At 40.9% G+C, this 13,188-nt stretch overlaps 1 protein-coding gene across 1 annotated transcript in view; it reads left to right on the top strand.

The window, feature by feature from the left end:
• Nucleotides 1-940: 940 nt before the first annotated feature.
• Nucleotides 941-13,188, top strand: part of FARSB (phenylalanyl-tRNA synthetase subunit beta) — a 36,434-nt gene continuing 24,186 nt past the window's right edge. Inside the window, exons 1-13 of the mRNA XM_080350114.1 lie at nt 941-1,007; nt 2,016-2,071; nt 3,229-3,383; nt 3,912-3,984; nt 4,469-4,584; nt 5,027-5,177; nt 6,259-6,367; nt 8,700-8,770; nt 10,064-10,125; nt 10,213-10,264; nt 11,774-11,835; nt 12,250-12,457; nt 12,884-12,964. Coding sequence (XP_080206240.1) covers nt 950-1,007; nt 2,016-2,071; nt 3,229-3,383; nt 3,912-3,984; nt 4,469-4,584; nt 5,027-5,177; nt 6,259-6,367; nt 8,700-8,770; nt 10,064-10,125; nt 10,213-10,264; nt 11,774-11,835; nt 12,250-12,457; nt 12,884-12,964 — 1,254 coding nt within the window. The 5' untranslated portion in view covers nt 941-949. The remainder of the gene's footprint in view (nt 1,008-2,015; nt 2,072-3,228; nt 3,384-3,911; nt 3,985-4,468; nt 4,585-5,026; nt 5,178-6,258; nt 6,368-8,699; nt 8,771-10,063; nt 10,126-10,212; nt 10,265-11,773; nt 11,836-12,249; nt 12,458-12,883; nt 12,965-13,188) is intronic.

The following is a 13,188-nucleotide window of genomic DNA, read 5'->3' as shown; positions in this document are numbered from 1 at the left end:
CCCCCTCCCGCCGCCGGCGCTGCCCACGGCCGCGGGCCCAGCAGGCGGGGTCGGGGAGGGGGCCGGGGCGGCGGCCGCCCCGGGGTAGCCCGCCCCGGGAACCTTCCTCCCCCGTGCCCGGCCCGGCCGGAGGAAACCCGATGCTGACCCGGGAGCGGGCAGAGCCCGGGCGGGCGGGCCGCGCCTCGGAACGCGGCCACACCCCGCTTGTCACAGACACCTGCGGCGCGGCCCCCGCGAGCCCCGCTGCTGCCCCCGGCTCAGGGCCGGGACACCGGCGCTTTGGCCGTGCGGGCAGCCCGGCCGTGCGGGAGCGCCCCGCTCCGGGGACGCGGGCGGTTTGTTTCTCCAACGCCATTCCCGCCTTCTCCTCGCGGTGAAGACTCTTAAAGAGCTTATGGAAATAGACCAAGAACTTAAAATCACTCCAGTATTTGGGTTTAATTCTTTCGTTTCTAATTAAACCAGCACACGCGCAACCTCCTCCCGCCCCCGGCACTTCACCCGGGGTGTCAGCGACTGCTACCGCCAGAAACAAAACAATCCCAAAAGGCGCAGAAGCGCGGTCCTCGGTGCCCCGTTCTCCGCCGGGACCGCGGGAGCGCCGCCGCTCGCTCGGCCCCTCGCCCGGCCCCTCATGGCAACGGACGCCGCTCACAGGGCGCTGGGGCTCCCAGCCAACGCGCTGATGTCACCGCCGTAGCTGCCCGCCGCGGTGCCGGTGCTCGGCGCGCTGCCCGTCTCCTCCTTGCGCGAAAGAGACGGGTGGACCCAATCCAAGGGGGCTTGGTTGAGCTGTCTTCGCACCATCGCGCTACGGAGCGAGGGGAAGAGCGGGCGCGAGCCGGAGGAATGGCGGGCGGCCTTCAGGCGACGCGGAGGAAGGCAGGCGCGATGGGGGCCTGGCGGGCGGTCTCGCAAGCGCGGTGCGGGCGAGCCGGGTGCCGCCATGCCGACTGTCAGCCTGAAGCGGGATCTGCTGTTCCAGGCGCTGGGCCGGACCTACAGTGAGTGCGCCGTGCCCGGGTTCGCCGGTTCGCCTCACGCCGCTCCCCGGCCAGGCGGGCCGTGCCCGCGCCCCCGGGGTGCCGGGCGGCGCTGAGCCGCATGGTGCGGTGCTCGCACCTCGTGGCTGGGGCGTCCTGGGCCCCGAGGGCCGGCGGAGATGGGGCGGTGCGGCCGCCCCCCGGCTCAGTCCTTCGTTCGCTGCCCGTTCGGGGCCGAACGGAGCCCCGGGTGCAGCCCCGGCCTCAGTGAGGTCGCGGTGTCGGTGTCCGGGGCGCCCCCAGCCCCCAGCGTGCCGGACAGGCCGTGCGTCCTGCTGGGCTCTTCAGCTGTTTGCTCAGAAATGCGCTTTTTGAGCCCAAATCGCTCCTGAAATCAGAACCAAGCCGCGGTTTCTGGTTGGGGTTTCAGTGGTTTGGGAACTGGTTAAAGCAAACAGGAGACGGAAGAGAGGGGAGCAGGCAAAGCACAGTCAGTACCGTGTTCTCATTCATTCCTTCCCTGGCCCGAGAAACGTGACTCCAGAGCGGTGTCTGGCTGACAGAGCGCTTAGGGACACACGATGTATCCAGCCCACGCTGGAGCTGGGCTGGTGGGACACGTGGGTGTAAATCTCCATTTTCAGGTCAGGGTTGTGTTCCTCAAGTGTCATAACGCAGCTGATGCAACCTCTGTATGACAGACTGACTGATCAGAAAGGCAGCTGTTGGCAGAAGCTGTGCAATTGTTCCCTTGTGTTTGCATTATCCATCCAGGCCAGAGCTCCTCTGACAAATTTGGGTGAAACTCCCAGGCTCCTGGACTCAGAAACTCTTGCTGTGACTGTAAGAATAACTTGTCAGTAAATGCAGTATGTACTAAAGAAACTGCTATACAGATGCAAATATAAGTGAAATTCTTTTTTTTTTTAAATAACATCTCTTATCTTGTTTGAAAACATTCAAAACAAACACAAAAAAGTTACATTAAAAGTCTGCTTATCAACCAAAATTCACCCTCTTTCTTCACAGCTGATGAAGAATTTGATGAGCTGTGCTTTGAGTTTGGTTTGGAGCTTGATGAAATTGTAAGTATTGTTTTGATTTGTTACCTTTGCAGTAGATGTAGTGTACTGACAGCATTCATCTTTGATGAGAGTTTGTACTGCATTATTTCCAGCATGTTCCCTGGTACAGGGTTGGTGCTCTAGCATGTACCAAGAAAATGCCTAGGCAAGATTTGGAGGATACCACACCCCAGGTACCCTCAAAAAGTGGTGTGGACAAGACCTTGACCTATACAGGCTTTTAGCAGTACTGCAGCAGGCTTTTCATCCCGAAACATCCTCAGACATCTCCACACCACAGGGCAGAATGTGCAACACATACCTTTAGGTTCTTGTTATAAAATACTGTTGTAATAGACTGTATTAATGCGGCTGTTTTGCATCTGAAAATAAAAACAGATACAAAAATTGTCATATTGAAAGCAAGAGACCCCAAGATGGTGTATTGCTCTGCTTCGTGGAGGTTGGCAGCCTGTGCCACTTGGTCTTCAATCCCTGGCCCCATTTTATTTAGCAACATAAATATGGCCACAGACTATGTATTGAACGTAGTTTACAATATCTGTTTGGCTTTGGTTTGTATGCATTTTGCTACGCAATATCCACAAAAATGTATTTGTCTTGGACACTGTTACCTGAGTTGTAACTAATTTGTATTTAAAATTTTGATTTAGATTCTGTACTTCTGAAAATTTGCTGGCTCTGTTATCTGCATCCATGTAAAAAGTAGACCTGTTTTTGTTTTGCTTTTTAATTTTAATTAATAGATCTTTTAATTAGTTTTATTAAAAGACATTGGAATGTTATATGTTATGCTTTATTTCAGAATAAACTTGATATGTCCAGTCATTTTACGACCTGTTGCCAAAAATAACGTCTCAGTTCTGTAATGTGATCTGCTAGCCCAGAGACTTGCTTCTATAATTTCGTTTTTAAAAATTCAAATTCTAATAGTGACTTTTTCTTCTGGTATACTGCATTAGAATTGCTGAATATAAGACAGATTGAGATTTTATGTCATTTCTGGTATTTGGTGTGTCCATTTGCTATATAAATCCAAATGGCACCTTTAAACTTTGTTTAGTTAATACAGTTTTTCCTATTATATTATCTCACTATCATATTCCTGTCAACATTAAGGTATTGCAGGTTAAAACCACATTTTTGCTTTATTTCAGACATCTGAGAAAGACATTATAAGTAAAGAAAAAGGTGAAGAAAAGGCAAAGGGTGCATCTGATATCGTTCTCTATAAAATTGATGTTCCTGCCAACCGTTATGATCTGCTTTGCCTTGAAGGGCTGGTCCGAGGACTCCAGGTCTTTAAAGAACGGTAAAGCAGAGTTGTGAGACTTCTGTGTGGTTTGTTATTTGTTTAAATACGAGTCAGTTTCTGGTCAATAAACAAACTTGCTCTTTGCTTGGATTTTGAGTGTGATCTCATGTGTAGATCAGATTCATACGATGTTCCTCTGGGAAGGATCTATTATATATTTTTAAAAGACTAGACCAGAATGTTCCTGGGTTTTGGATCTGTTCTAAAAATATGTAAGCTGCTGTTTCATTTGAAACTTATCCTCTGTGAATACCTCCTGCAGAGGAACTTTCTTGTGCTCCTCTGTAAAAAATACCAATACAAATAATTTATTTCACACTTTTGCTGTGACTTGATCTTCTTGAGTCCCTCTGTTCTAGTTCAGTGGTCTGTTTACCATCTGTAGAAAACAGGTTTTAAACAATTAGCCAAGAAATGTTATTAATAAAGTTTTCTACATATAATTATTGCTACATTTCTAAAGTCTATTGCATTTTGGGAACTTTCTGTCTTTCAGTTACAGACTTATTTCTGGTTTTATTCTAGGATAAGTCTCCCTAGGTACGAAAAGATAATACCAGCTCAGGGTGAAGGTCAGAAGCTGATTATCACTGAAGAGGTAAAAGTGTTTACTGCATCTCTGTAAATTTATTGAGAGTTTTTGAAGGGGCAAGATGGGTATGAAGCATCAGTATCAATTTTGTAAGAGCAGTGATGGAAATCTTATTTGCAGAAGAAGAGCTAAAGAAATTTAAATATCTTTACTGATTGTGATTTATTCTTAGAGAAGGGGAGGAACAATAGACAACACATTTTTGGGGAATCTTGTATCAGATCAAATCAAACTTTCAGATGCTTACATGGCATTGACCTTCTGGGCCATTACACAGTATATTGGAAACCTCCTTGCCTCTACCAGACCTGGAGTGGGTCGGTTTGTTTGTTTTTTCCCTTTGGGATTCTGAAGTCTTTCCATGAATTTTCCTTTCGATTACTACTTTACAAAAGAGGATTTTATGAAGAAAAGTGCACATTTGATCAGTTTTAGTTTTGTATATTCTGTGTATTTGAAATATATAATGTGTTGCTGTTGTAAATTGCAGACTATCCAAGTCCGTCCTCATGCTGTAGCTGCAGTCCTTCGTAATATAACTTTTACCAAGGACCGTTATGATAGTTTCATTGACCTCCAAGAAAAACTACACCAAAATATTTGCAGGTTAGTGCTCAAATTTAAAGTAGCCTATATTGTCTATATATATTATTTCATCACGTTACAGCTGCACATCCCTATTGCAGAGACATTATATATATATTCATGCTGAGGAAAATCTTCTATAATAGCTCTCTTGATCCTTCTAATTTCCTTGCCCGTTTCTGACTGCTCTCGATATTTTTCAACATAAATGGCTGTTACAGCTCCTACAGCAGTTAAGAAAGAAGCATTTTGCAGCAGTCCCATTGGATTTGCCTTTGACTGTTACGTGTGTTGTCAACTTTTGTTAAAGTATTATTCATGAAAATAATTTCTAGGCTTTTCAAAATTGCCCTTCTGCTTTTTCGGTAAATTCTATGAATGTACAGACATATAGAGTGTCATGAGCTCAAAGGAGCTCAAAATATTACTAGTAAAATCATTATTTTGCCTTCTTTCTTTCTAGGAGAAGAGCGTTAGTAGCAATAGGTACCCATGACTTGGACACCATCTCTGGTCCATTTACTTATACAGCTAAAGTACCTTCTGAAATTAAATTCAAGCCCTTGAATCAATCCCAGGAGTACACAGCTTCACAAATTATGGATCTGTATAGGGTAAGTGGGATCTTTCAGGCTTTTTGTGCTAAATGCAGGAAGATACACTTCCAAGTAAAAACATTATCTTCTGAAGCTTCATTCAGTGAGCATTCCATATTTTGCTTATTCATAAGAATATTTTTATCATCTATGAAAGGTATATCATGGTGTTTTGCAGCTAAGTATAACTCTTAGAATAGTGAGTTTGATATTAACCCTCTGATTTGTCAACAAGCTTGAGATGAATAATATCAGATTTTCTAATGTTATTTTAATTTGGCTTATTACTTAGAGAAGATGTGGAATTATTTACTCAACTATAGATTTGGCAAGTGTAGCTGTGTAAAAGGCTCAAGTTAAGTCTGGCACTGCTCTTGGCCCAGCATCCTGATGAAACCAGGTAAATGCCAGGAAAAGACTGTATCAGGTCTAGTTTGGTGATGTTTATGTGGGCCACTTGAAACACCAACATTTGAAAATGGCACTGTTATCACCATCGTTAGAGTATACGGCTCAGCTCGAACACACATACTGGTCACAGAGAAAAATTCTCAAAGCGCTCTGTCTAAAGATGAGTAAGAGAGCTAAGGAAACAAGGTGTATCAGAGAGACTAAAAGTAAATTAGTTTCTGATACAGCATATACTTATATGATGGGAACAGATGTAAATTTTGAAACAAATTTAAGCATAAATGTGTGAATATTCAGCAATTTATAATGAAAAGTAATGAAGTGCTATTTTTTATCAGTTCTAAGGAAAGTTAATATGAACTAAGGATTTCTGCCCTTGCGTTTGGCAGTGAAAAGTCTGCTGTGGTGAACAAGAACATTGTTTGGACAGCATGGCCCATACATTTTTGAGAGAATCCTAAAAGAAATAATTTTTAATGTTTCTGAAGAAAACCAAAAATCCAATTCTCTCATTTCAAAGGTTTTTTTGCTTCTGAAAGCAAACAACTTTTGCTAGTGAAATACCTTGCTCCAAGCCCAATCCTTCCCTCTTTCAAAATTCCCCTTGATCTCTCAGCAAGGGATTGTGGCAATATGGAAGTTCACAAGTGAGCTAACGTGACATTTAGGTTGTGCTTTGTTTCTCCAGACTGACAGCCACCTTCGGCACTATTTACACCTAATAGAAAACAAGCCACTTTATCCTGTTATTTATGACAGCAATGGTGTTGTTCTGTCCATGCCACCCATCATCAATGGTAAGATTAATCATGCCAGTTTATACTGTTGCTATTTTGTGTGTGAGTTCAGATATCTACCAGAAACCTTGATGTATAATATCAATAATTCTGTTTTCTTAAAATAGTTTCATTTATGATTTCATAGATTCTTATTTCGGTTTAAATGTAGCCAAATTTTTTGCTCCACCAAAGTTGCTAGGGTTCCTCTTTTCTCACCAAGAGGATGTAAAAGTCCCAGTGCAAACCTTTTTGTTTAGCTTCTTATATCCTTCTAGATTTGTGGGGTATAAACTCAAAGGTTCCTTGCAATAGGAACCTTTGTTAGGAAGGCATTTTGTTTTCATACATGGACATTGTTTCTCAATTATTTAGCTAAAAGAAAAGGTGTAAGAAATTATTTAGTAAAGTGCTTACAAATTAACAGTCTGCTTTGTACTCCATTTTAAGTGGTCACAGTAAGGATCTTTTTACCTAGGTCTTAAGCCCAGTGTATTTAACAGCAGTGTGAACCAGTTCTTGTAAATCCTTTTGCTATCACAGAAGTGATTCCGGGAGACTTTCATGGGTTAAAAAGACTAGGTTTAGACTTTTTTGCATTGTTTCTAAACATGGCTTTCCTCTGAATACAAAAGAAGCTGGGTGATTTTTGAGAACCATGTTAAACTGAAACCAGTTAATGACGTGGCAAGAACTACTCCTTTAACAAAAGTTTTTTCAGCATACCTATATATTTAGGTCAAGAATCAGTAACTGTTTACCTACAGTGACCAATAAAATCTACAGTGACAATATATTTGGATGTATTTTTCCTAATTAACCTTACCCATATCTTAAACAACTAACCAAATCTTCTTAAAAAGCAGCTCAAACTCTGTGACAAGGGCTGTCAAGAACAACTGTTCTGAATCAAAGGTGCTGTCAGCTACTAATATTTCCTTGTTAGGCTTATTCCAACTCTGGAGTGTTCCCCATAGAAACATATATTGTTAGCGTTTTATCAGTGTAAAAGGTTGAGCTACATTTAATACCTGCCTCTGTTTTAAAGAACAGTATTTGAGAGAAGTTTCCAGGTTAAAGGTACTTTTTAAACAGATAACGAAATGTAAACATCTGTATTGGTTTTTTGGATTATCCACAAGCACTTAAGTGAAAGGTTATATTTGCTTTGAAGTGAGTCCAGAAGAGCTGAGTACACTCTATCTGCAAAGAGGTGCAGTACAGCATTGTAGGGAGGGGAATACAAGATCCCTCGGTCTGAAGATCTTTAGTGCACCTGACTTCCAGTCTGGCTGTGACCTGGTTTCTCAGGTAGGAAACTAGAACACAGAAGCTGGTTGACTTGCTCAGGGTCAAATGAAGGAAGCAAGAGTGCCCGTGTGTGTCCAGGTGTTTGCTTCCCTTTGCCACCCGTGGGGTGTGTCTGCATTAGTGAGAGGCAAGGAGGAGAGAGGTTGGATTTGGCTCGATCCCATACAATTCTAAGACTATGGGTGTCCCTTCTGCGTGGTTACCGGCAGTGAAATTCGTTCAAGGTATGCACTGCACATACATAACAGGTAACACAAGGCAGATTTCTGTACAGGCACTCTAAATTGCTTGTGGCTTACTAACAGAACCCCACTTTTAGGAAATCAACTACTGGGGGGATTTTGCAACGAATTTGCAAGAGAGACACCTTAGATAGTGCCCCTGAATGTATTTTCTACCTTCCTTCTTTCCAGACAAGAAACAGATTTGAGTGCTTCAGTGCACACTTCATGACTTCCAAGCACACACGCAAAGCAAATTCACACCTACAAGTGGCACCTGAATCGCCAATGTAGACAAACCTGTAGTGTATCAGCAGACAGCGTCACAAGATCTTGGTTATTCACAGAAGTAGCTATGCCCATTCATCAATCTAAATCACGTTTAAAAAACCATTTCATACATTCCTGTCCAAGGCTGCTTTCTTTTGCACATCACACATGAAATGCAGATGTGTTCCTGAGGTAAGGGAAGCCGGGCTGCTCTGGCACTGCAGGAGCACTTGGCCAACAGCAGATGGCTGCTGCTGAGCTCCTTTGCTTCTTTAGCCCCATCCTGCCATACCTGTAGGGTGATGTTATTTTTCAGTGAACAGCTTAAGCCGCTCAGTAAGTCTGGTCTGCCTTTTTCCTCTTTTTGATTTATAAGTTTAAAAAGAGCTGCTCTTCTGGTAAGAATTGTGAATGTTGGTGTGGTAGACATAGTGGCTTTTTAGGCAGCGCAAGATAACAGTCTTTCTGAATCATAGAAAGAGTCGATATCAGCATCATTGCAAGAAAAGTAATAACATTTCTTAACGTCTTTTTGTCTTTACATGTTTTAGGAGATCATACAAAAATAAGCATAAACACCAGAAATGTGTTTATTGAATGTACAGGCACAGATATTACAAAGGTAAGTTAATATTTCCCGCTTTTGATATGCTGTAATATCTTGTGTTTTCCCTCTGGGCTTCAATACAAAGACCTACAATAGCCAGGCACTTACTTTATGGAACAGAACTCCCATTTCAAAAGGGCAGAATAGGCCATGGGACCATGCAGAATGCTTCAACACAGTTTTAGGCTTGTTGTGTGTTAACTGGATTTTGGTTTTACTGTGTTTTTATATTGACACTAAGTGTTCAGTTTCTACAATAAACTAATTTAGGTAAATTGAGGGGGGTGGTGTTGCTGAACATTTTCTAAATCTGAAAGGTTTTGAAAAGAGTAAAATCACTAAGACTGCCTATTTTGCTAGGAATACTCCTTGTAAAGCATCTTTTTGTCTCCTATTTTAAATGTGGGCTGAGGGAAGGAAGACAACACTTTTTCTTCTTAGTTATCTTTTTCAAGCAGGGATGCTGTGCAAATAATTTTCAAATTGAAGTCTTTCCATATGCAAATTCTGTAACTCAAAGCTGAAACATGAAAGCCTAGCAGTTATAATTGCCTGTTCTTGAATATAGGTTGTGTATTCATTGATAGTTTCCCTAAAGTGTGTATTTTGACATTAAGGGCAAAAATGCCTTTAACGTATGTTACTACACAATATGTTAACAACGCAAAGAAATTTGCACGTTGAGGAGTGGCTTCTAAGCAAACTAATAAATAACTGCTTATTGCTACTGCTTGCCTTGATAGCAAGAATAAAAAATAGTGCTGTTCTGTTTACGCAAAAGAAATTACACTGTGAGGCATGAAAAAAAATACCCTTGTATATTGAGAAGTTGATCTGAATCTCATTATTATGTTATATTACACTAATCTCTTAAAACATTAACTGTAAAACAGATGAGGTTATTTGGCAATATATTTCTAAAAAATGCACAGTCCTTCAGTCCTTACATTCTCACTTGGAACTTCAGTGGAATGACTAATTAGACTAAAGGCTGGGAAGACCACATTCCAACTAGTAATAAAGACCCTGTGTATTTTCACAACAGAGTTTAGCAAAGGTATACAAATGCTTTAGAACCTTGAAAACCAAAGACTTCAAGATTTCACATCAATGTCTTTGCAACAGAAGAAATTTTTTTTTTTCTAAACGCAATCTGGTATTCTAAACCACTAGGATTTTGGTTTTTAAGTTATTAAATAGAATTAAGAGAGTATAAGACAATATTTTTCCCCCATTTTTTTCTAATTTTGTCTACTTCAATACAAGTAGATGACAGATTTCAATGTAATTATTATCTTTATTTTGTAGGCAAAAATTGTTCTTGATATTATAGTCACGATGTTTAGTGAATATTGTGAGAAGCCATTCAGGTGAGTATAAATCTCCTGTCAGAGAGACATTACTTTTGGGCCATATGCTAAAACCATTTTTTACTTCTGTTTTTCTGTCTCTCTCAGTGTTGAAGCAGTGGAAGTAGTTTATCCTAATGGCAAGACCCACATCTATCCGGTAAGCATGGTGATATGATATCCCAGTAACCTTGGGGAGAGGATTTTATTTGCACGAAGTCTGGTAGGAGTCATGTTGTCGTCTTTTTCTGCAGAGGCAGTATATGCAGGTTCTGAGCGACAGTGTAAAAGCTCGGCTTGGTACTATCTATATATTAGTGAGTCAGGGCCTTCTTTGGCGCCACAAAAAATAACCCCAGCTTCCCCTTATCTAGAAAACTCGTGCTGAATCTCGACTAATTTACAATAAGGCTAAAAATACAGACTCACTGACGTAGCTTGATAGTCCAAAAAGAAAGGTAAGGTTTAAAGTTACGAGTTGTAACCGCTGTTGTGGTTTAGAGTTCGTGTGATAGGAACTTTTTCAGGAACAAGTACAGATTACAATCAAAGGTCATAATCTGCCTCTAAAGCCTTTAAAACCTACATGTTCCAAATCAGGAAGAATGAATGCAGGAAGACGTCCTTCAGTCATAAGCCAGTGGACAACTGAAATCAGCCTCAGCATAACTTGAGTATCAGATCTGGAACCTTTAATGCCCTTCCATTAAAATACCCTTGTAACACTAGATTTTTCAGTCTTTCCCTTTATATGCTTCAACTGTATAAAGGTCTGTAAGGCAGGATGTTGACTTCAAGTGCAGGTTTGCCTGCATTCAGAGTCCCTGGCAGACTTCTTTGCAGTAATGGACTCTTTTTTGTTTTCTTAATAAGTATAAAGAAAGCAATTCCTCCTGTTTCCTGAAAGTAACTGAAGACAGACATCTGGTTGAGTTCATAAAAATCAAATGGATCAAGCAAGTACAAACTGTTAAGAGGGAAAGCAATTTTTACTGAGAGTTTTTCCAGTGGTATTTTAGCTTTTTTCTTTTAGCTGTGTCAGCTTTAGTCAACAGAGGAAAGACCTAGAATCCTGAAGAGATTTCTGCAGTAACCAAAGTAGTTTCCCTAGATAAAATAGAGCAAAAAATCACCAAAGTTTTAGTTGCCAAGATTTTAATGGATTTGTATATCTAGAAGTTTAGAAACACCTAAGTCAATACATACAAAATAACTTCCTTAAATATGTTGCAAACTCTCTCAGTAAAATACTGGTAGATATTTCTGTGCCAGTACATAGAAAGTTTTCTTTTCTCTTCCTCCTAAAAGTCATTTGATCTGTACTAGACCATGAGATCTCACGTGTGACCATTCACTGCTTTAGGGCTTTGACTTAGGATGAACTGGCGATTGGAACCTTTCAGAAACTCCATTACTTACATATATCAGAAATTATCAGAAGTGTCAATGACAGGGATTTCACGCTGCATTCAACCTTCTAGCTTAACCAAGCTTATCTAGAATATGTTTTCAAGAATCCTGTTATATTAAACTATTAAGTTTAGCCTAATATTCTGCACTTGTCGTCTGTGGATGTAGTTTTAGTATTGTAATTAGAAGAAGCTAGATTACTAAGATATCAAAATTGAATCCACTGTGTATGCTTAAGAGCTTTGCCTTTTCTTTTTAGGAACTGGCTTACCGAACAGAGAAGGTGAAACCTGAGCTCATTAACAAGAAAATAGGAATCAGGTGTGTTATTGCAAATGAAAACGTAGTTTTTTAGTTATAAACGTTAATCATGAAAAAGGTCCTAGAAAACATTGCATTGTTTTAAAAATGTTTACACTGTGTGATTTTTTTTTTTGTTATGAAAAAATTGAGGGGTTATCTTGGGTAATTAGATCAGTTCAGTAAGACTTCTTCCTGTGTTTCCAAGGAAAGTGAATGATTCTTTATGGCCTCACACAACTGTTAGGAAAAATGACCATCTCAAGAGTCAGAGTCTGAGCTGGTTCTAATGGAATTCTAAGTCTATGTACGGTCCATAAAGCACATGGAAATTCTTCAGGGTATAAGACAATGCAGCAGAAACATTGATTACTTTAAAAAGCCAGTCTGTAGGGTGCAAGATCCATAAATTACTACTTTCTTGTTTTGTTTCAGTGAAACTCCATCGAGCCTTGCAAAGCTGCTGACTAGGATGTGTTTGAAGTCACACGTCACAGGGAATGGGAACAGTCTAGAGGTTGAAATCCCTCCTACCAGAGCAGACATTATCCATGCATGTGATATCGTAGAAGATGCAGCAATAGCTTATGGTTATAACAACATTCAGATGACTACTCCGAAAACGTACACCATAGCTAATCAAGTAAGATTGCCCCTTCAAATAAACGCTCTGTTGTCAGCAAATGACTAGTGCATGCCAGAAGGGCTTTGGGGAAAACAGAACCTAGGAATTAAATATTTTGACATGCTTTGCCTTGAGAAGTATTTACCATGGATAGGATACAAAACAGATGCCCCACTGATTTGAATAAGTCCAAGACCAGTTGGTTGCTGGTACTTGAAAAAGGACAGGGGTTTAAGTAGGGAGCCCGTATTAAATCTCTAATTGGGAGATTCATTTCCTCAGGCAAGACTAAAGGCAGCTGGCTGATGCTTTGAGAAGTTTTAAGCACACAAGCACAGTACCTCCCTAGTGAATTCATTGCTATGTAACAGGCAGAGTCACCTCGAGAAAGAATAGAAAAATGTTTTAAGATGGAAGTTGAAAACTTTTTTTGTTTCATTTTAGCTCCCCCTCAATAAGCTTACGGAACTTCTGAGGCTGGACTTGGCAGCTGCTGGATTCACGGAAGCACTCACGTTTGCCTTGGTATTTTATATGGATTTCATATTTTTCTTAGTTGTGTTTTGGGACAGTGATGCAACCAAAACTGCAGAGGATGGTCTGAGAAAATGTTATTGTATAAATGTACCGGTATTATCTGGTACTGTTTTGGCAGGTGATAGTTTGCCAGTGCTTTAGAATGATAGTATAATATTTGGTGAGTTTGTAGGTCAGAGAAATTGAATGAGTCACTGTTAATGTGGCATGTA

Source organism: Nesoenas mayeri (genome assembly GCF_963082525.1).
Source record: "Nesoenas mayeri genome assembly, chromosome: 9".
In the NCBI taxonomy this organism is placed as follows: Eukaryota; Metazoa; Chordata; class Aves; order Columbiformes; family Columbidae; genus Nesoenas; species Nesoenas mayeri.
Note: the sequence above shows the minus strand (reverse complement) of the source record. Positions and strands in the feature narration are given on the sequence as shown.